This window comes from Hemibagrus wyckioides, linkage group LG15 (genome assembly GCF_019097595.1).
Source record: "Hemibagrus wyckioides isolate EC202008001 linkage group LG15, SWU_Hwy_1.0, whole genome shotgun sequence".
In the NCBI taxonomy this organism is placed as follows: domain Eukaryota; kingdom Metazoa; phylum Chordata; class Actinopteri; order Siluriformes; family Bagridae; genus Hemibagrus; species Hemibagrus wyckioides.
This window is the reverse complement of record NC_080724.1, coordinates 17,162,259-17,185,860: the sequence shown is the minus strand read 5'-3', so window position 1 is coordinate 17,185,860 and position 23,602 is coordinate 17,162,259. Positions and strand designations below refer to the sequence as shown.

The window sequence follows — 23,602 nt, the reverse complement described above, 5'->3', positions numbered from 1 at the left end:
AAACAAGAATAAATTGCAAACCTTTATATTCTCCTCTTTCTATATAAAGTATATGTATATACTGAGGAGAGCAGAAAAGTTTTGCTATATTAATATCATTTTTTTTATTTTTTAAAGATAAAGATTATGATTAATTTATTACTGTATGGCGTGTAAGCCGCTACTGTGGGATTACACACACATTAAGCACATAGTAACAAACACAAATCAACAAAAACTAAAAGGCTTGACTTAGCATATACAGTATGTGCAGTGGCCTGAGAAAACCCTTTACCTGATTTTTGGGTGTAAATGTCAATTTTATTTATTTATTTCAGCCAATGACCTTAACATCCTGTTATTTTTCCTATGAATATTTTCTTGGTGTTTAAGGGAATTGTTGTGATTTGCAGCTTGTGTCGCACGCTACAAGTGCTGTGACGTGTCCATCACCGAGGGCTGGGGAAAGAGCTGGTGGTATCTCCGCAAGACCTGCTATCTCATTGTGGAGCACAACTGGTTTGAAACGCTCATCATCTTCATGATTCTGCTGAGTAGTGGAGCCTTGGTGAGTTCACACACACACACACAGACACTGAGCAGCAGTTGATTCATTACTAAAACCAGTAGACTGAATAAACGTACAGCTCAGTGTAAACGTAGACACCCAGCCCTACAACCAGAGCATTCTCAGCTCCACATTTATTTAGCCTTAGTCTCAGTGTAAAATGGTGTAATTATGCAGACACTATAACGTGAGCTGAAGTTCACTCACTTGCTGCAGAGCAATGGAGCCTGAAACACACTTCTCTTCTCTGCCATGTGATTAATGGACTGTACCATTCATCAGACAGGGGTTCTATTTCTGTTCCTAGCAAGGCTCTTCCCCTGTGCACCAGTAATGAAGCCCAAATTAGAAACTAATGCAGTTCAGAAGCCAGGGTCTTACTCAAGAGCCTTTTTGGAAGCTGACGTTGCTTTTGTTTTAAAAGAATTACGGCACACTTGCTAATCCTGCGTTTTCCTCACAATGCTGCTTGGATAATTAGTTTTGCAAAGTAACGTGTTAGCATTTTTACAATTCTTTTAAAAAAAACAAACATTTCATAGCAGTGAACCAAATCTTCTCCATCCTTATAGAGGGGAGTCTTTAAGCCATTTTGTTTTCGAATTCCTAGCACAGCACTGTGAAATTTCTTAATTCTATTGGAGAAGGTGTTGATTGATTTTCTATAAGAGCAGCTCTGGCTTTAGTTTGTTTGCAAGGTTTATGTTAATGTATGTAGGGTGGATGCTTGACACAAACAGTTTTTGAAAAAGATATGGTGTAGTTTAGTGTGTGGGGATGAAAAATCTATAGTGTTCTGACTTCCTGCTCATTCTTACGGTGTGATGATGGAGACCTAGCTTGTTTCATGGATGTTCCACAATGATAGATAGATAGATAGATAGATAGATAGATAGATAGATAGATAGATAGATAGATAGATAGATAGATAGATACTTTATTCATCCCATTGGGAAATTTACGACTTCCAGCAGTATCCACAAGCATAGGTAATAAGGTGATAAATAAAAATAATAAAATAGAGAAACAATAATACTAAATACAATAAATATAAAGGTATGAGAGATAAGTAATGTAGTGTGCAAAAACATATATTAATTGTAACTATAAACAGATTTTAAAAAAGGGTGATTTGTGTGAAAATTGCTGTGGTATAAGATGAATAAAACATGTTATTGGGAAACTTCTTTAGAGGTCTGTCTTGTACACTTCATATAGGCTTTCGAAGACGTGTACATCGAGCAGAGAAAGACTATCCGGATCATCTTGGAGTACGCCGACAAGGTGTTCACCTACATCTTCATCCTGGAGATGCTGCTGAAATGGGTGGCCTATGGTTTCGTAAAGTATTTCACTAACGCCTGGTGCTGGCTGGACTTCTTCATTGTGGATGTAAGTGTGCTGCTCCATTTCCTCTGTGTCGATTAGCCAGAGTTATCGTATGATGGCCTCACACATACACACCTTGTTGAGTGCAGGCTAGTTACATATGCAAGATGTTTTATGCAGATGAATTTGTATTGCTGAAATCCTATTCAGAATTATGAAAACATTTAGTTTGCTAAGAGGAATGAATGTTTATTAATAATGTCATGCACAGTACCAGTAACAAACATTGTTACCTGAGATTTGGATTTACAATTGATGCTTTTTTCAGAACTAGACAGAAATCATGAATTTCATGATTCAATGGGAAGGATTTAAAAAAGGTCTGTTTTTTTCTGCTTGTTAGAAAAGCACATGTGTTTTAAGCACCTTTTTCTTTAACTTGACACCATTTGGGTGTCAAGTTGAGGGGCAAAAACAACATGGAGGACAAAAATTATGTTATTTGTAATGTAATAATGTCTTGTTAATGAACCTATAAGAACATATATGACATTTACATGACCGCTCAAAGGTTTGGGATCACTTGCATATTTCAGCTTGATTTCAGCTATGGAGGAAGACTCCATGAAGCCAATCCATCTTGTGGGAGATGCTCCAGGAAGCATGGGGTGAAATCTCATCAGATTATCTTGGAAATTTGACCCCTTGAATGCCCAGGCTGCAATTGCTGCAAATGGTGTTTATTTTTTTTTGATGAAGGCAAAGTTTGAAGAAAACATTCATCATTTCCATCAAAATCATTATTTCTAACTCTGTTCTTTTGCTATATTTTCTATTCAGACTAATTTCGTGTGTGTTTCCTTGGAAAACAACACAATTTTTGAGTGATCCCAAACTTTTGAGCGGTAGTGTATGTTAAACTGAAAATATTTCATAAGAACGTGGCTATTTTTGGGACATTTACTAATTGTTCAAAGTTAAATGAAGGCAAGCAACCTGCTCCTGAACAAATTAAAATCAACCTTTATTTCATCTTTGTTACATCTTTATTCATCTTAATAAGCTGAATCTAGCTAGGTAGAAAGTGATACTAGCTGGGACTGGTAAGAGCTTTGCTTACAAAAAGCTCCTTTTTTGTGCTGATATGAAAATAAAGTGTGAAAGCAGCCTATGCTTCATAACGTATCAGCTCTGTATGTTCGTAAAGACGCCAGAGTCCTGGCCTGTCACATTCACTGAGGCTTAAAATAGCAGAAAATAGTGCTGTGTTGTCTTTGAGCTGACAGCCAAAATGGAAAGCCGCAATGGAGAGAGATCTAGTGCAGGGGTTTCTCCTGAATCTCTGCTCTGTCTCCATTGTTGCCATGCAGAGAAAATAATCTCCAGGGATTTTTTCTTTTCAGCAAGGTGTGACTGTGTTGGGCCATTTTATTAAAATGAAAGTCCTGAATATAAAGTAAAACAGAGTGCAATGGTATGCAGAGGTGACGTGTACAGTAATGAGAGATACTTTCTCAGGAGTCATTGCACTAAACTTGTTTTATCTATAGATGTGCAGGCTCATCACCCATGCATAACCATGAAAATGTTTGCTACTGTGATGCTTGAATATGTAAATCAATTCTCTGCTAAAAGGCTCAGAAAACCCCATGGCATTCCTTTTTGTGCAGATTAAACAAACAAAAAAAATAAATAAATAAATAAAGAATACACTGAAGCCATGTCTGTGAGAAATAAAAAGCAACACAATGATTATTGATACGATATTCAAGCATTGCTAAACCCTAAAATGTTCCTTATTCTAAAAACCGTATTTGTGCCTATGTATTGTCTAATGCAGTGTTTAATGAATATGTCTCTTGATTGCTCTCCTTTTTTACCCTCATTGTGAAAGACCCTCCAAGTGTTCCTCTTAATATTTTTAACTGTACAATCTGGCTCTATATAACTGAATAAAAAAAATACGTTATTCAGATTTATTAGATTTATTTCAAACAGATACAACTTGGCCAGAAGGCTTGACAGGGCATCTGGTGGGAATAAAGATGTACATCAAGTCCGCTGCGAACATATATGCAGATATGAAGCTCAGGGGACAAATAAAGATCGTTGCGCGATGCATTTACAGCCTTTATTTACAACATGCTGACAGTGCTGGTGTGTCTACCTCTGGGATTTCTTAAAACAATGTTTCTTGTCATAATGGTAATGCTAATGCTTAGGCCACACCTACTTTGGGTATCAGTTCAAATACAGATACAGATATGAATATATGCAGCACTAAACAGATACTGATTCTATTACACTCCTATTATATAAACATGACCATGGTAATGATCATATATCACCACATTTTGTTTCTTTACAGTTCATTACATCAAATGTATAATTTAGGATTTAAACGCTACCGTTTTGATGCACGGGTTTACCTGATGAACATAATATTGTAAATATTATAATAAAATAACAGGTACACAACTAGTCATCAGTTTGGACACATCTGCTCAGAGAAGCGTTTTCTTCATTTTTACTGTTTTCTGCAAATCCAAACTATTTTAATCTATTTTATATTCATTAAATAGATCAAGCTATGTACAGCTGTATTCCTAAATGTCTTTAAGACTATGAAAAATATATTCATATATAACTACTTTGTCCAACCTAGCCTAGGTGTGTTTGAGCAGTTTGGAACTCGGGATCTTAAAAACTATGTAGCTGAAAGAAACAAATTTAGTTTGTTAACATCAGTTCCTCTACCAGTAAAGGATTCATTAGCCAGAATTAATGATTTTCTTGGACTGCTCTCCAAAAAAAACACTTTAATGGCTCCCAACGCTCCCAACGAATATTATACCACTGCATGCACTTGTGATCATTAACAGTACATGGATGGCTACTAAAAACGGCTCAGAGAATGACTTGCAGTTTCTGATCACCGGGTTGACGTCCAATACAGTACTCTAGAACTTGTTCGACTGGACTGAAATATAACAAAATACTTCCTAGGATCAGTGTCACTAACACTTTTCAGTGGAATTAGCAAAGTCATGCTCATAAAACACATCCAGGACAATCCTATCATCTGCTCAAAAGTCAGTAGAGTTGTTGCTAGGCTCTTTTTTTAAAATAAAGCCACTAAAGGGGGTTAAAAAGTCACCAAATAATAATAATGTGGCAGCACTGATCAGAATACATTAGTCCAGTTATTTGTTATCTATAGCCAGTTAATTTGCAGTGCTGTGAGCTCGGTCTGTTAGTAGATGCCCTCTCACCAGTAGCCATGTTGCACATTTACCCTTTTATATACTTGTATCCAAAGCACTTGGAAGGCAGCTTCACAGTAAGGGACACCATGTGTTCTTGTATGAGTGTATTCTAGTACCTGTGTGTGCTTCTCTCCTGTGTGTAGATGTATAATGACGACAGTATTTTGTTTATGTATGTATATATGTATCTCTATATTGTGTCTGTGGTTTGTGTGAATGTCTGTTCTGACCATGTTCCTGATCTAACTGCCTTTCAGCAGAGCCCATCACTCCCAACACTTTCTTCCAGACCTAGACTGTGCCAGGCTGCTCGGAGAGCTGGTGTGGCAGATAGAGTTACACTCGAGCCATTGCTATAACATGAATAAGTCATTTACCTTAACATCTTAGTCATTTTAATGTTAAAATATCCAGAGGAAAGTCATTTTGGTTCAAATTTATTGACATAGTCCTATCCAGGTTAATTAGAATTCTATTTCCTGGAAGAGGCCACAAAGCTTGATCAGAACTAAAGAATCAAATACAATGACAGCTTAAAAAATAGAAAAAAGAAACATTAAGATTTTTGTGCTCTATCCCCTCCTAACCTAGCTTCAGTAATGGCAGATGGGACTGTTTGGGGTAGGACAGAGGAATTTCCCTGGCTGGATAAACAGAGCTATCCATCACATCTTCTTTTCCCATGAGAAGATCTGAGATGGAGATGTTGGGGATGTTTAGTAGATAGCAAGTGCAGTGTTAACATTAGCCACCGCTCTGCCTTGGTCCTGCTTTGTGTTCCATCTGTTCCTCTGCTGGCCTGTACTATGTTTCTACACAGCCCAGCTGAGAGAAGCTCCAATATCACATCCAGCATGCTTTTACCTGTACCAATTCTTTTCCTGCCAGTATGCCAGATATACCTCATCCCTCATTCTGTTCATGCTGTTGTCTTTATTTGCTCACATTTCTTCTCTTCAGTTTTATTTGTAATATGACTGTTAAAAAAAAAAAAACATGCTAGAAAGATCTTTATCTTGAAAACAGTAAGATTAGCATGGACCGTTTGCTTCACTTATCCATAACACATTGACTGATTGACTCAGGGCACAAGGAGAGTCATACAGTATTATTATAAAAAGCAAATTAAAGGAAAAATCCATCCTGAGCAACAATTAAATTGTTATTAAATGTCCTATATATATTTTGTATTGTATAATTCTTAGTATAAACATGTCTTTCATGGACATGTTGGTCTACTTTAGTGCTTTAGTCCTTTATTCTGTCCAGCTCTTTCCTCATTTGTTCACTCTGCTCAAACAGAACAGGTATCAAAACTTCGACTTTCATGCTAATACTGTATTCAGTGCCATTTTCAAGTCGTAGCTCGCAGCCTGTCAAGCGTGTCGTATAGCTGTGTGGCATTTGTTGTCTCAGCTACTTCTACATTGCATTTCCCATTAAAGACATTTAAGAGTGAAACCTGACCTTTACTCTTTATGTTTGAGCTCTCCATTGAAAAAGGTGCTGGAGATGCTCTCCAAAATGGGACAGAATTTTTAACATCTGAGAGAAATCATGTACTGTAGCACAAATTAAGATCACAAATATTTCAATATAAACAAACTTGTTTCAGGGTGGAGTTCTCTTTTAATAAAGGACTCGAGTTTTATGAATCATGAGTCATTTGAATTAGTTTCGGATTACACTGGAATGTCATTTGCTTCTTTTTATGTTCCTTTGTGCTTCAGTTTCCTGTCTTCATTTGACCACAGCCACACATCTCATTGACCTTGCCTTGCAGAGCGAGAGCATTGGCACGTGAGGAGCACTGGTGCCAGCTCGTCTGGCCCTTCATACATACCGGGCCTTCCATTGGCTCAAGCTAAAGGTGACAATTACCTGCAAAGATCCAACCTTTAGATGAAGGTGAAAGCTTTATGGACTTCTCCCAGGCCTCTGAGGGAACTTTGGACTTGTTTAGATGGTTTCAGTAAGACAGAAGGGAGAACGGTTGTGTAGCTATTTGGAAAAGGTTCTCAGTCCCAGACTTGGAGACGTCATGCAACTCACACTGGTTTTAAACATCTTCCTTGCAGTAACCTCACAGGACACAGGTCACGAATTTAACTCTCACATGGAGTGTAATAGAGCACAGGAATGTACAAAGCAGGACTGAGTTTGGTGAATCACTGCGCAGATCAGATCATGAGCCTTAAACTGGATTTACTTTAAAGATATCCTGAAACTAATCCAGTCCCAGAGCCACAGACAATATACTGTAACATTCACAGAATACAGTATAGCAAGCGATTAAAACAGATATGGGTGTGCTAGGCGCTAACTCTAATAATCTTTGCCAGTCATCTGAAGTGGTGCATTCAGGATAAAGCTTTCACCTTTGTTAGAATCCCCTCTGTAAACTGGTCAGCTTGAGTGTCGTGCACTTTTTTGCTGTGTTTTTACCGAGTCTCTGTCAGTGGTTTATTGGAGGTGCTCAGAAATGTTCGTATTCCTTTACCCAGAAACTCAAGCCCCGTTTATACAGGTGATGCCTATCCATGCACATTGGTGTTTCTCTCCTAGCCTTGGCCTTTTATTGAACCATTTTTTACACTTCTGTATAGAGTAAATATCCAGCATATTAAATATATCCAGATATTATTTTTTCACTTAGATGAAGTGAAAATAATTAGTATAGTAATTAGTGCAATAATAACACACTTGACTTGAGTGTGCGTGTGTGGGTGCATGCTTTGTTTTGGATGGCACATCAAGACTCACAGGGCTTCGGTTTCTGGAGTATGATCTTGTCCTTTCAGTGTCATCTAGTAAGGTGATCTCCCCTAATCTGCCCCTTCCCCTTATGTTATATTGTATCTGCGTGCTTTCTCTGTAAACGCTGTGTGAGATCGATGTGACTGCAAACCTGACATACATGTTAAACATGTACATGTTTACCTGTATTCTTTCTCTTAGGTGCCATTAGTATGTCTGTCTTAAATTATTTGGGATTTTATGCCACAGCCGAGAGCGACAAGGAGACACAATGTTAGAAGGGCAAGGGTAAGGTTCTTGTAATCTGTTGGGGTTTCTTTTATTTTTATTCTTTTTTTTTATTGTCTCCTTTGTGCCGAAAACCCCCTTTCCCAAGGCCCCCTTAATCAGCGTGTTGTCTCTGCCTTTCCTCTTCTTTTATTTGAGTCTTATGTCTCTCTGTCACTTTGTCTCTTCAACCATCAGTTTCTTCACAGGTAAAAAAAAAAGAAGCTCGCAAGATTCACCGACCTCCTAAAATTAACCGAGATCGAAATCCAGGGGTGTGACTGCTGCCTCTAAAGCTCTACACACTTATAACCCTAAACATGACACTCTTTCTCTCTCTCTCTCTCTCTCTCTCTCTCTCTCTCTCTCTGTCTTTGTCTCTCTCTCTCTCTCTCTCTCTCTCTCTAATCTCTGAAGGATATATACATGTATAAAGACATTATTATATATGTATATACCCATCCAAGTACGTCTATATATGTGTGTAAAGCAACATTCAAGCAGCTCTAGGACCATCTCGTCCATAGAAAGCTTTGCCCATCTAACAGTCTGGATCCTTTTTTGCTTCTCTGTTTCTGTGTAGGTGTCTATAGTCAGCCTTATAGCTAATACGCTGGGCTACTCCGATCTAGGGCCCATTAAATCACTCAGGACACTCAGGGCCCTGAGACCACTCAGAGCATTGTCCCGTTTTGAAGGGATGAGGGTAAGAAAAGCTATAGAGCTGATCCTGCATGCCCATTCAACAGTTACAGCATGCTAGAGCTGATCAAAAAAAAAAAAAAAAAAAAACAGCAAAAGAAAACAGCAACAACAACGCCAAAGTCATACCAGAGGGATCATTAAAAAAAAGATAGAAAGAAAGAAAGAAAGAAAGAAAAGAAAGAAAAGAAAGAAAGAAAAGAAAGAAAGAAACCAATGAAAATGAATCTCTCTTCCTACATACCAGATCAATGAGTTACGATGCAGCTGGGATATTCTTTCGAACACAAGTATTCCCTGAGTTTTGTGGAATGCTCTTGCGTTCAGCTGATTCCTAGTTAATTTTCTAAGTAAGGAATAAAACACGTCAGAGCGTGCTGTTATGGGAAAGCAATCAACGACACTGTGGTGTGATGTGACCGAAGCGGAATTACCGTTATCACCCAGATGTTCATTATTTTCCCGTAACAGAAGGCTCTAAAGTGTTTTACTCCTCTTATACCACAGCAGTTTGCCATCGCTATAACAAGTTATTTAATAAGATCTAAACATCTCATCTTTTAGCCATTCATCGCTATTTAATGTCGCAGAACGTCCGTAAAACAAGCTAGTTCCTGTTATCACTTACATTATAGCAGCTATAAACAACCATTCCTGATCCTTACAAACCTCAATTTTTTTCCTCCTTCCTTTTTTTTTGACATTTATAAGACTGTTCATGTTACTGTTCCTTCATACGTCAGACAGCTGTAGCTCCGAAGTGCTGACACTGAAGACTCCTTCCAAAATTGCTAAATCTCCTTATCAAAGACTTCACCATGTCACCCATTATACATGTTTTTTTAATTAGTTGATGTGGTGCGTCCACCGTACAAGCTTATTGAATGAAACCTGGCAATTATAAGTAAATTAATTAATCAACACCTTCTAACCAATCAGAATTGAGAAGCCAAAAACGCTGTGGTATAAGACCTAAAAGATAATTCTATAACAAACTGATAAAAACAAAGTCTTCTCAAAGCTGCGTCAATACAAATTCTAATAAGATGAATATTTAGTAAAAAAAAAACAAAAAAACAAAAAAAGAAATAATTGGCTTTTTGATTAAAAAAAACAAAGGAAAGGGTGTTTTTATTTATTGTAAACTAAGACCAGCTTCGATCAATTGGCTGCTCCTTTGGCCTGATTTTCTCAACCTATGCTTTTAATGGAGAGCCCCCGTCCCTCCATCATTCCCCTTCTCCCACTGACCCCTTCTGCATCTATCAGAGAACAACCAGCAGCACAGAACCGCTGGATCACTGAACTCTCACCTCGGCCTGCCCCTTACAGTACCGCACAGAGCCACTACAGAGCGAAAGACTCTTTTACATGATGGAGTCACTCCTAACGCACTCATAGCACACATCCATGGAATTATTGTGGCTCCCAATTACCTCCTGCGGTTAGTCTGTAGTAAGAGTAGGTGTTAAGCTGAGCCTTCTCAGCAGTCATCCCTGCTTTGGTGGTTGTGAACGGTGGTGCCTGGTTGTTGTCGCTTTCAGTCCCTCCTCTCTTACCCCTGGACTGGTTGCCTTGAGCTTCTGTTGCCTTTCTAACCTCTCACCTCCTCCCCAGTTCCTGATCCCCTATCCCTTATCCCCTCAGCCAAACCTTTCCCTTTTCCTCCCTTCTTCCTTCCCTCCTTCCCTTCCTCCCTCCCTCCCTCCCTCCCTTCCTCCCTCCCTCATCCTGTCCTGTCCATCTCACCCTGTCCAACCTGCTGGAGTCGCGCCTCACCTCTCTTTCGCTTGTCCAGGATCTGCTCATGGGACTGAAAATAAGAGAGCCTCACACACACAGCAGTGTGGGTGTGAGAGGAGGATATTTGCTAAGCTTCTGTGGACTGCGGGAATATAAAATACAGTTCTCTGAAGCTTTAGGGTTCAGAGATACTCTAATGTCGTTGTTTTGGTCATTGGAAGTTAAACCCGAACAGTTTGTGCCACTGTGCAGGGTGGAAAATGGACATGTCTCAAGATAAGTGCTCATTATAAATTTCGGCCAATTTCTATGGAAATTGACTTCCTTTTTGAGTCAAAACAGAAGCTTAGGAAATTGACCAGGCAGCCTGCTGGCAGTAAGTGGTTTTATTCACAGCATGGCACTTTTAGGACATGGCACGATGATTCCTGTTAGAATTGCTGAAACTGGGAGACTGGACCCACTAGAGCAGAGAGATGTATATAACTTACAGCCAATTATCACGATCAGTGTGGCTAAAAATACACCCATTTCACTCTGGGCAAAACTTGTGTCCTTTCTACAGAATGATCAAATGACCCAAAAATGACAGACCAGATTATACAATAAGGATAATTATTATGCATGGATTTCCCAGGCCTCTGCTGCTGTTTATACTTTTATATATTAAGGAACAACTTTCCAAAAAAATTTTTTGCAATGTTTTTCTTTCCTTATTTTTTTATTATTATTTTTTGGTTTGTTTTCCTGATTTATTTTCTTCATGTATTATAATCTTATATATGACTACTGGCCTACTCAGCGTGTCATTTTTGGGTGGCATATGGAATGTCATGTTTCTAAAACTTTGTAAAACTGCGTTGTCCCTATGATAATCCAGTTACGATTGGGTCGAAATAGAAATAAGTTCTATTATGCAGTAATAGAAAGAAAGAGACGTAAATGAATACATTTATATTAGTCTTTGTTCATTAAATGAAATGCTATTTTGTTTTAAATGAACAAAAAAAATAAAACAAAACGTTTGAGTTAAAAATGAATAAATGACTTGATAAGGAGACAGCAGCGCAGAGAGGTAAGAAAGTATAAGTTTTGCAACGATTTACTGATCAGCATTATTTTCAAAATAAAATTATTTGTTTAAAGCAAATTGGAAAGTTCGATCTGGGTTTGTAGATAATCTCAAGGCCAGCCCAGATTAAGCCCATGTCCATCTACTCCGATAGGATCGACATTCACTCCTGTGATTTATACACGTATTTAAATCTCTCTGTGCTGGTGCCTCTCCTGATTCATTTATTTATTGATTTTAACAGTGTTTGAGTTTGCACAATGATGCCATGTAACACGCATGTCCAGTTCAATTGCCAATGCACATTATGCACTTTTGAAAGCCATTTTCCCTCACTTTTATATCTGTGTTGAACGTCCTGAAGAAATTGCAATGTCTATGTGACATTTAAATGTGTGCTAAATTTAAAGGCAACACTGATTCTCCTGACAAATAACTTTAAATGGGGTTGTCTTTTATCCCAATTTATCTAAACTATTCGTACAAAGAATGAATTTTTTTTTGTAGCGATCATGTCTACGTATACTATAGTGCTGAAGAAGTGTTACAATTCTTCCATTCGGTCAAGGGGAAGGTCAAGACAAGCATTTTTTTCCTCCCTTAAATTGACATGATTATCAGTCCTTGTAAAAGCAAACGGAGAGACAGTGCCCCGTATTTGCTAGGAGAATCTTATCATTCCACAGTATGAAATTAGCGTGTAAGGAGGGAATATGGCTCCACTGTGGAATCCGTGAAAAACATGCATGCTCAGCTGCCTGCCCCAGAGCTGCGGCTCAGCCAGCCTAACACGGCGTGCGAGTGTCCACAGCACGCTCCGCTCCTCGCTAATCACTGGTGGATGGGATCCTAAACAGGGCTGAGGGTGGATGGGGATTGGGGAGGGGAATTGGGGGTTTGATCAAATCAGTGTAGTTCTGTTCTTGCTTGCTTGTGGGTAAAGGGACGGGTCATGTTACGGGTTTGTTGGGTTTGCGCTATCTGTATGGCAGATATAATGTTGATAGCCCTAATTTCAAGGTTCTTAACCTCAATTCCGAGGTCATGATTAAAACTCCATTTAATGTCATAGTTCTCTTTTTCTCCAATGACTCAGTTTATGGAAGGCCACAAACCCTTTCATGCATAAATTACTCTAAAAGATATCCAGATTCTTTGTATATTTTTATTACTTAAATCTGCACGCTTCATGAATTTTACTTTTTCTAAAATTAGCACTTATATTAAACAATAACATATAAACAAAAAAATTGAACTTTCTGGTCTAAAATATTTATCATGGTGATGACCAAAGGAATTTAAAATATAAATAAAAAAATTTAAATAGAAAAGATTTAGAAAATAAAATAAAAAGATTTACACTCTTTAGGAATGTTAAATGATGCAGTTAAAAAAATTCCACAGATTTTTAAAAAAATAAAATATATGTAAAAAAAAAAAGACTTTATATTTTAAAATATAAGATATAATAAAAAGAGTTTTTCATTTTTATTGATTTTATTTATTTAGAATTATTTACTGTTTTAAAACTATCAAACAAAAATCTATTTTAAACCAAACATGTATCAGTTTAATATTAGTGTTATAATTTTTGAATATAATTTGTATTTGTATAAAAAAACACCTTCTCTTACTGAGAATTACATGTCTTGAGAACAAAAGTCAGCATGCTAATTCATGGTATATTGCAGTAATAATTTTAAGTGATAACATTTCTCAAAAATGCCTTAAATATCAAATCCTGATGAGACCAGAGCTGTCCATGGCTTTCAATCCAAGAAAATAAAATTAGCCATACTGTATGGGAAGGCGGGATGACATTAGATTCTCTCCTGTCAATCACAGCGACACTAGCCAATCATACTCATCTGTGAGCACATGTATGAGGTATAGGGCGGAGAGTGCTTTCCTCCCAGTGTGTTACGCTGCCCTGTGACGCAGCAAGCAGAGCAGTTTGCTCTTTTTACATGTCTCAGAGGAATCACGTGTTAGCCTTCACCCTTCTGGTTAGGTAGGGAATTAGCAGGGGACCAAATTAGGGAGAAAAATAAACAAAAAAAACCCCTTCCTTAAACTGACTGTAGATGTTATGCATGAAAGGGTTAAAATAGATCCTATATGGCCTCGTACCAAGTTAAAAAGACTATATTTAGCCATACAAATACGACGCTGTGTTATATATGTTTGTTCATAGCTGGTAGTAATTGTGTATGAGTATATACTGCACGCGTGTACAGTTTCTGGGTCCTCATGCAACACTGCCTTGTCTCTTCCACTCTTGCTCTAGGTTGTAGTCAACGCCTTGGTGGGTGCCATCCCTTCCATTATGAATGTGTTGCTGGTTTGCCTCATCTTTTGGCTGATTTTCAGTATCATGGGCGTCAACCTGTTTGCGGGGAAGTATTACTACTGCTTCAATGAAACTTCTGAGGAATACTTCAAACCACACGTGGTGAACAACAAGACGCAGTGCTTTGAACTCATCAATTCGAACTTCAGCGAAGTGCGCTGGAAGAACGTCAAGATCAATTTCGACAACGTTGGTGCTGGCTATCTGGCTCTGCTCCAAGTGGTGAGCTTCTTTGTTCATGACACTCATGCTAGCAATCCAGTATATTCTTGTTTCTGTGGTTATGTGACAGGGTTTGGTTGAAGGGTGGACTGTAAGAACATATCTCTTCCTCCATGGACAGTTCGGCTTTTGTATTGCTCAGTGTGATATTTGGATGGAAATGCTTTATCCTAGTCAGGGTCTTGGAGGATCAATCCCAGGAACACTGGGTGTAAAGTGGGGTTAAAACCCTGACTGGGACACCAGTCTGTCTCTGGGAACCATGCACAAACACACAGTCACACCTAGGGGCAAATTAGGAGACCTACAGCTCGTTTTTTTTGGGAGGTGGGAGGGAAAGAGAGAACCCACTGATAACCCACACAGGAAAAACATAAGAAACATGGACATGGCCATTATGATGAGCTCAGGATCAAACTGAGGACGCTGGAGCTGTTAAGGTTGCTTTGCTAATACATATTTAATGGATTTGTATATGTTTTTTTTAATAATAGGCTACTTTCAAAGGCTGGATGGACATTATGTATGCAGCTGTCGATTCCCGAAAGGTATGAATAGGAATATCAGTAGATTTTTTTTGATGACTCTTCAAAGAATTCAAAGCCAACTGTTTCATTTGTTGTATGATTTCAGCTGGAAAACCAGCCCTTGTATGAGGACAACATCTACATGTACCTTTACTTTGTCATCTTTATTATTTTTGGCTCGTTTTTCACTCTCAACCTGTTTATTGGTGTCATCATCGACAATTTCAACCAGCAAAAGAAAAAGATAAGGCTCCTGTCTTTGTTCATTTTGAAATGATATTGCTGTTGGCTAGCATGTCCATTCTCTCAAACGTTATATTGATTGTAACCAGAGATTGTTTGTTCCTATACTTTGGAGGTCAGGATATTTTCATGACAGAAGAACAGAAGAAATACTACAACGCAATGAAGAAACTTGGTTCAAAGAAACCACAAAAACCCATACCTAGACCTCAGGTAGTACACCAACAACTGCACACGTAACAGTTTGTGACAGAAGGTATCTTTTGGGTCTTTAATTTCGTTAAATATTTGTCCTTTAGAACAAGATCCAGGGTATGGTGTTCGACTTTGTGACGCAGCAGGTGTTTGACATCTCCATCATGATCCTCATCTGTCTGAACATGGTAACCATGATGGTGGAAACAGACGATCAGTCGCAGGAGACAGAAAACATACTTTACTGGGTGAACTTCATCTTCATTGTGGTCTTCACCTCTGAATTCGTCCTCAAGCTCTTTGCCCTGCGCCATTACTATTTCACCAATGGTTGGAATATCTTTGACTGTGTTGTAGTCATTCTTTCTATAGTTGGTAAGTCCCTCTCTATTTTGTAAGATCTGTATATGATTGTTTAATCTTATTTTATCTGCTAATTTATTTGTCTTTCCCATTTGTGTCTTTCAATAGGTATGTTCCTGGCAGACTTGATTGAGAAGTACTTTGTGTCACCAACACTGTTCAGGGTTATTCGTCTGGCTCGAATCGGTCGTATCCTGCGTCTGATCAAAGGCGCCAAAGGCATCCGGACTTTACTGTTCGCCTTGATGATGTCACTGCCAGCTCTGTTCAACATCGGCTTGCTGCTCTTCCTGGTGATGTTCATCTTCTCCATCTTCGGCATGTCTAACTTTGCCTATGTCAAACGGGAATCTGGAATCGACGACATGTACAATTTTGAGACGTTTGGAAACAGCATGATCATTTTGTTTATGATCACCACCTCAGCAGGTTGGGACGGCCTACTGGCTCCCATCCTCAACTACCCTCCAGACTGTGATCCTAATAAGGAGAACCCTGGTACCAGTGTAAAGGGCAACTGTGGCAATCCTTCCGTGGGCATTTTCTTCTTTGTCATGTACATCATTGTGTCTTTCCTCATCGTGGTAAATATGTACATCGCCATTATCCTGGAAAACTTTAGCGTGGCGACAGAAGAGAGCGCTGATCCATTGTGCGAAGATGACTTTGAGTCCTTCTATGAGATCTGGGAGAAGTTTGATCCTACAGCTTCGCAGTTTATCACGTTTGCAAAGCTCGGTGACTTTGCTGACACTCTCGAACACCCCCTACGGGTGCCCAAGCCCAACACGATAGAACTCATTGCCATGGACCTGCCCATGGTGAGTGGAGACCGAATTCACTGCCTGGACATCCTGTTTGCCTTTACCAAGCGTGTTCTGGGTGACAGTGGTGACCTGGACATGATGCGGCAACAGATGGAGGAGCGCTTCATCGCCGCCAATCCCTCCAAGGTATCTTTCGAGCCCATCACCACAACGTTGCGGCGCAAGCAGGAGCACATGTCTGCCTCGGTCATCCAACGTGCTTACCGTGCCCACCTCGTACGCAGGGGCTTCATTTGCAAGCGGCTTCTAAGCAGCGGCAAGCTGGAAAATGGAGGCACCAACCAGGAGAAGAAGGAGGACACGCCCTCCACTGCCTCACTGCCCTCCTACGACAGTGTAACCAAACCCGAGAAAGAAAAACTGGATGAAAGCGAAAGCAAAGGCAGGAACGACAAAAACCAAAAAGACGTCAAGGAATCAAAGTGTTAGAACTATGCCAGTGGTTAAAGCCAAAACAAGACACAATTGTGATGAGACTCTATCAACAAATGTAAAGGAAAATTCATTTTCAATGAAACCCAGAAAAGCGGAAAAAAAAGTTGTTTACAGACAATACAGATGCGCCAGTACAGAGAAAGCAGCTTGGTTTCTTACCACTTTGATTACGACCAAATCAAACCCTAATGAGCTTACTGCGTGGCATCTGTACTCAGCGACCAAGATTTTACAGCTCGACAAAGCAACTAAAAACACGATGAAAGGCCCATGGCAGTTATCTACGTTAGGGACCACCACCAACAGAATATACACCACACACACACCCTGTGTGGAGTTTAGCATTCCTCTGCTACAGATTTGCCCCTTATAAACACTGCCGAAATCCAGCGGGAAACCCCCAACCCACCCCCCACCCCCAACTCGGTACAGGAACGTTTCTGGAACATTGTCCTTTGACCAGAAAGGAACAGATTGCGGTAGAGTGGACTGAAAATGAGAGGGGAAATTGAGGAAAATGACAAACCATACAATTATGCAAGGGTTATGTGAGATGAATATATGTGCATCTTATTTGAGAAACAAAAATGAAGGTAAAAAGAAACATTTGGCCCATGTCGCTAGTCTTTTCATCATCTCTTTGTTATACTTGCATTAAAAAAAAAAAAAAAACAAAAAGAAAAGAAAAGAAAAGAAAAAAGATAAAAAGAAGACATTTTATACATAGACTTCCACACTGCAAATTGGGTTGGGCTCATTAATCAGGGTTTTGACTTGGGCTGTAAGGGACTTGCTCAGACTGAGTTCCAGATAAATAAGTAACTAATTGTGCTCGTTCAGTGCATAGAAATGACTTGCATGGTGGCATGTTTTGATCAGAAATCATGCATGAATAATCATAGTCCACTTGACACTTCTACTCTGACCACAGATGTGGCTTGACCATACGTTCGAGGCTGTCCACAGGCAAATATTTCAGTAGAAATGACTGGAAAGGGAAAATTGGTAATACTCAAAAATCGTTCTTAATTGTTGTGGTTGTACTTAAACCCTCCATAAAACACTGCTTTGTAACTAACCAACTTTCAGATCATGCCAAATCCATATAGATAGAGTCAGTGGATTATCAAAAACAGTTTTGTTTTTTAAAAAATATTCTATATACATTGTGGTACACTTGAAACATTTGTAGGTTCACTTACAGACTTTCACCATCCCAGACTTTTTGTTGGGGTTCTATCTAAATCAAAGTCTTGGGCAAATCAGTCTTGGTTTATTTTCATTTTGCACCAGCAATATGATTTGGCCCTTAATTTCCAGTCTTGTACCATGCAATCAAGGGTCTATGAAGGTTGCAGCAAGCCACCATGCCATCTGTAATCTCTTACAATACTTTGTCAGTCGGGACCAGACCTCTTTTAGAGGTGACCTCTTTTAACATGCGTGTTTCTTTGTTTTTTCTCTTTAAAGTGTCGTCTCAGTCTGTTTGTTTTAAAGGTAATGCATAATCCAGATGACCATATCAGGGCTTGTGTGTTTTGTTAGACGTGTGTTTTGTCTCGGAGACATTAGGGAGAGCAGTAGGGTAGCTATTATGAATGCATCTACTAGGTGGCTTTCTGACTGTTGAATAATAGAGTAAATATTGACAATACGAAGCGTGTAGTATGGGGGCATATGCGGAGTGGGTGTGGAATGGAAGCTCTCTCTGAGAACGAAGTGAGACAAGGAACAATCCAGGTTATGGTAAAGGATGCTTGTGTCAGTGAATATTATGCAATTCTGGAAAGTTCATCTGTTTTTTAAATACTATTTGTCTGTATGTCTATACTGCACCGTGAAAACTACGTCTGCAACCTCTCGAGCAAACTGCCAACCACTTTTGCTCTGAATGTGAAGCGTTTTTAAAGCTTGGAAAAAAAAAAAAAGAACAAAATGTCATTCCTCCAAATGTCTTTTAATTATTCTTTGTTTTTACTCATCATGCCATGGGCTATTTGAATGTCTTACCATAAGCATTACAGGGAAGCAGAGAAGACCTTTTACGAATAAGAAAAACAACCAAGATCAGTCGTCAGTCTTTTCTCACAAAGGAAAAGGTGAAGTGACGATTTTCTTTTTAATATTGTTCCAACTCGCTCTTACCTGCCAAGCTCTTCTCTGCCCTCATTACCCCATACACGTAGAAGGTGAAAAGGTGACGACGGCCCCGAGTCACCGAAGGCACTAGAATCCACACCATCAGAGCCTGAGTGTGTGTGTATTTAGTGTTTACAGCCCAGCTCCCTCTCCCTATCAGACCTGTTTGTTGGTCTGTCGACTGCCTGAGATCTCCTGAGTGGGAACTGTGGACTCCAATCCGAATCGGTGCCCAGTGATGAGCATAGACGACCATGCGGTTTCTCCTGACGCACCCATTTCTCCTCGAACGCGATTGTACCGTGTCGTAAAATCACACGCTGTATGACGTGTTAATGTATGGTTCAGTGGGAACTGTGATGATGTCCATGGCACAATTGCTGAAAAGTAAAGACTACACACTTAACACTTGAGAGAGACGACAAGTATTGTAATATATGCTTTTCTTTTAACTGGCATGCTTTGTTGTGGTTTTTGTAAATACAGAATTTTACAGATTAAACGACTACTATTAATCGGTTAATGAATTATAACAATAACAATAATACATGAATGACTTCCAGCTAATGCCCTTGTCAAATTGATTATTATTTTTATTTCCATTCTTTAAAATTTATTTATTTAATTTAATGGATCACTTTAAAAATTGTTGGGGGAATAACTGAACTGAATGATCTATTGTACCAAGGATACTATATTAGAAGAACTATATAAATATATATGAATATACGTAATATATGTATATGTATGAGAGCATATATAAAAGAGCACTGTCAGATTTTTGTTTATATATGCAACATGTCCAGTGGATGTCAATATATTTTTTCTTTTTGTGTTTGGGGAAACAAACTCACACAGTTTTTATTGGAGCTGCTTGGAACTTAATACTGTATGACGATTACGATTACACTACCAGCACAGCTTTGTGAATCCCTGTCTAACGGCCACACACAGTGCGCGTACGCTCCGCTCCGTCCGACCCTCAGCCGACGTTTCACGGAAGAACTCGACGGTCACCGAGATGCTGATGTCCCCTGTTTCTTTTCCTCCCGGATCCAGGAACACTGGCTGTAATATCTTGCAAATCATATTCGTTTGTTTCTTCTTCAGTTCCTGTGATTTGTTTCTAGTGCTACTTCACAAATTCTGTGTGCCTTTTTTCATGTTTCTGCAATTTCTGAAATGCATTTTTTTTCCAGAGGATGGTGCCATACCAAATGACCCGCGGAGGGGGAAAGAGATGGGGAATGAAAATGGAGCACAATGCAAATCAGGGACTTTAGTGTGTACAAGGTGTCTGACATACTGCCAGAGGAATGCCTACACAAAACAAAGGGGAAGACAACCCACTAGATTTGATGTTACAATGATATTTCTTGTGCTTTGTGTATCATCCACTTGGCTTGTGAGGAAAAAAGAAAAATTTGCTTGCCTTCTGATTTTCTTTTCTCCCACACCCCCAACCCCACCACCATCATCTGAACACACTTTTGTATCAGTATTCGGTTACTGGACAATTTCATTTTCGAGCATGGTAGAGATGCTTTTCCATTTTGCTGAAAAATAAGTGCTTTTCAAACTGTTGTTATTGTTTGACACAGTGTTGTAGGAGGACATGTTATGGTGTGTGTGGCACAACCACTTGGACTCTTAGTACGAACATATAAAAATTGTCTTCATTTGAGCACGAACCTTTTTATTAACAATAAAGCAGCCTTCCAGTTATAAAATGTGTCAACTGCCTTTATTGAGGAATGAAAACAAAACAAAACAGACCATCCATCGGCGTCCGTTTGACCGCATGTTATGGCCAATGATCTCTATAGAGTCCTATAATCACTGGGCGCATTGTATCACCTCTCTAAAAGCACTGCTATTGAGCAGACCCTTAAAATGTAGCATTACTGCCTTCATTTTGGGTAGTGTGTTCTTCTACACGTGTGTGTGTGTGTGGCTGTATAATGAGCCATCTTCCCATGAGCCTGGGAGCGAGAATGGATTTTGACAGTGTCATGAAATTTTGCTGGACTCTGCACATCACTCCACTAAGTCATGTTTTTGCAGGGCGGATCAATACAAAGCCATTAGCTGTGTGGTGAGGTATCAGCGTCCCCACTGTAACTGCCTCGCCTCAGAAGCCCCATGGGGATTTGATCTAAGCTCCTCGCTCTTAGAGTGATTGATCCGCACTTCTCCAGCATAGCGTTGGGGGAAACGTGTCACAGGAAGCTTATCTTGGGAAAATGCATCTATGCAGTACAGCGTTGGAGCTTCTCTTGCCCTCTCTCTCACCACATCCCTCTTAACAAGTCACATGCCTTACTCTCATGCCTTACTCTCCAGCTCTGGCTTTCCTATATGAGATATCTCATCAGATGCTGCTGATTTCCCTTTTATTTATAAAGAAATCCTCTCATTCAAATGACGCTTTGGTGTAGGTCTCCAAACGTCTGTGTCCAGTCTTCCTTTCTGTGTGCTTGGTGTGTGGACGTGTGGTAAAAACGAGAGAGAGAGAGGAAAAGGGAGTGGGAGGGAGGCAGGGTGCGGCGAAGCACTGCAGTGCAGATAAACGAATGCGCCATTAGTGGCTGAGTCAGCAGCCCACTCCCAGCTCGGCCCCCCGCCTGCACCAACCTGCGCCTCAACGCACTTTACACACATGCACCACTCACACACACACACACACACACACAAGCAATATGTTTCTGGCAGTAAAATAGGAGGGTGAATGTGGGTGACAACAGAAGCTCTGCTGTGAATAATGGTTTTGTGCTGAACCTAATTTAACACACACACACACGTATTCATGCATTCTTGTGTAAAATATTTACGCACAGTGTATTCTTGAGGTTTTACACATCACTCAGAGTTGTATCGATCTCACTCACAGCCAGCATGTTTAAAAGACACAGCCAGCTTGGTAAATTATTAAGACACTTGCATTGCTAAATGGTGTGGTGCTCTGAAGCTCTGTCCTTAGGACGATGGAAATGAATCACTGGCCAAAATCCCCTTTTACTCCACCTAGCATGCTTTTGTAAGGCTGGCCTGACTCTGATCTAGTCTCCACCTAGTGTCTGTATAGGCTGTGTGTGCTGAGGATTATGGGTAATGGATGCACTACTCGTCTATCTCATCTACATGTATATATTAGGTAGATGAAAACTGATAGCTCCTGTGTCCAGGTTGAATTGGGTCTATCTCAAGTAAGGAGTTAAACACAATATAGTGTTCGGTTATGGAAAAATAATCAACGATGGGTTGGTGAGATGTAAACAATTTGACTATTTTCCAATAACAGCATACGCTGAAGTGTCTTATAACTCTTATATTCTGTTTGATATTCTGGAATGTCAGTAAGCATCATAAATTGAGGCTATAACACCCATTCTCTCACCAGCTTCTCCTGTCTTTCTCTCTCCCTTTCATGACAAGAAGGGCTTGTCCATGTTACCAAGAAACCACAGAGCCATCCATCCTCAAGACTTCAAGTTACAGCTTCAGTGACCTCTGACTGTACTGAGTCCTGACACTGTTATTGCTTTATTTATTTAAGGCTCTTATATACATTCACGTAACACTTTATTAGGAACACTGTACTAATCCTGGGTCCCTTTGCACTCAAAACATCCATGATATGATTCTTTCTGTGAATCTCCTGTTCTACCACATCCCACAGATGCTCTATTAGATCCAGATCCGGTGAATGGGAAAGCCACTGAAGATGTTCATCAAACCACTTTTGCATTATCATGCTGGAAGCAGCCATTAGAAGATGGCACATTGCGGCCATGACGGGTGCACATGGTCAGCAGCATTAATCAAATAGGCTGTAGCATTCAAGCGATGATTGGTATTAACAGGCCCAGTGTGTGCCAAGAAAACTGTTGACCCAAGGCAGGTTGAGTCCAGGGATTCCTGCTATGTGCCTCAGCGGAAACTGAGCAATTCACCAGACAATGTTGGCTACATTTTTCCATTTTTCAACTGTCCACTTTTGGTGATCCTGTGCCCACTGCAGCCTCAGCTTCATATTCTTGGCTGACAGACGTTGAACCCGATGTGTTCTTCAGCTCTTGTAGCACATCTTCCTCAAAGATTTGCATTCTGAGATGCTTTTCTTCTCACCACAATTGTCCACAGTGCTTATCTGAGTTACTCTAGCCTTCCTTCCAGCTAAAACCAGTTCAGCCATTCTCTGTTGAACTCTCTCATCAACAAGACGTTTCCGTCCGCATAAATGATGCTCACTGGATGCTTTCTCTTTATTGCCTATTCTGAGTAACCTCTAGGGACTGCTGTGTGTGAAAATTCCAAGAGGTCAGCAGTTATAAAACCAGCATGTCTCACTCGCCCCATCAATGATGCCAAGGTCAAAAAAAAAAAAAATCACTGAGATCCCATTTCCCCTGTTCTGATGGCAGATGTGAACATCTGTGTATCTGTGTAACATCTGTGTATCCGCATGATTTGCATTATGCACTCCTGCTACACGATTGGCTGATTAGATCGTTGCATGAATGAGTAAAGGTGCAGGTGTTCCTAATAAAGTGCTCACTGAGAGTAATTACATATAAAATAGGTCATTTCTTACTTTCCATATTCTCTATGTATTTAA

At 39.7% G+C, this 23,602-nt stretch overlaps 1 protein-coding gene across 6 annotated transcripts in view; it reads left to right on the top strand.

Annotated features, from left to right (window-relative positions):
* The window catches only part of scn8aa (sodium channel, voltage gated, type VIII, alpha subunit a), a 62,446-nt gene extending 41,732 nt beyond the window's left edge, over window positions 1-20,714 (top strand). For 5 of the 6 annotated variants that reach the window (XM_058410097.1, XM_058410098.1, XM_058410100.1 and 2 more), the window contains exons 19-27: window positions 393-547; window positions 1,766-1,939; window positions 8,750-8,872; window positions 13,971-14,255; window positions 14,750-14,803; window positions 14,889-15,026; window positions 15,134-15,238; window positions 15,325-15,595; window positions 15,692-20,714. In XM_058410097.1, the coding sequence (XP_058266080.1) occupies window positions 393-547; window positions 1,766-1,939; window positions 8,750-8,872; window positions 13,971-14,255; window positions 14,750-14,803; window positions 14,889-15,026; window positions 15,134-15,238; window positions 15,325-15,595; window positions 15,692-16,839 (2,453 nt within the window). In that variant the 3' untranslated portion in view covers window positions 16,840-20,714. The remainder of the gene's footprint in view (window positions 1-392; window positions 548-1,765; window positions 1,940-8,749; window positions 8,873-13,970; window positions 14,256-14,749; window positions 14,804-14,888; window positions 15,027-15,133; window positions 15,239-15,324; window positions 15,596-15,691) is intronic. The other variant, XR_009206761.1, reaches the window with a different exon arrangement.
* The last annotated feature ends 2,888 nt before the right edge of the window (window positions 20,715-23,602 follow it).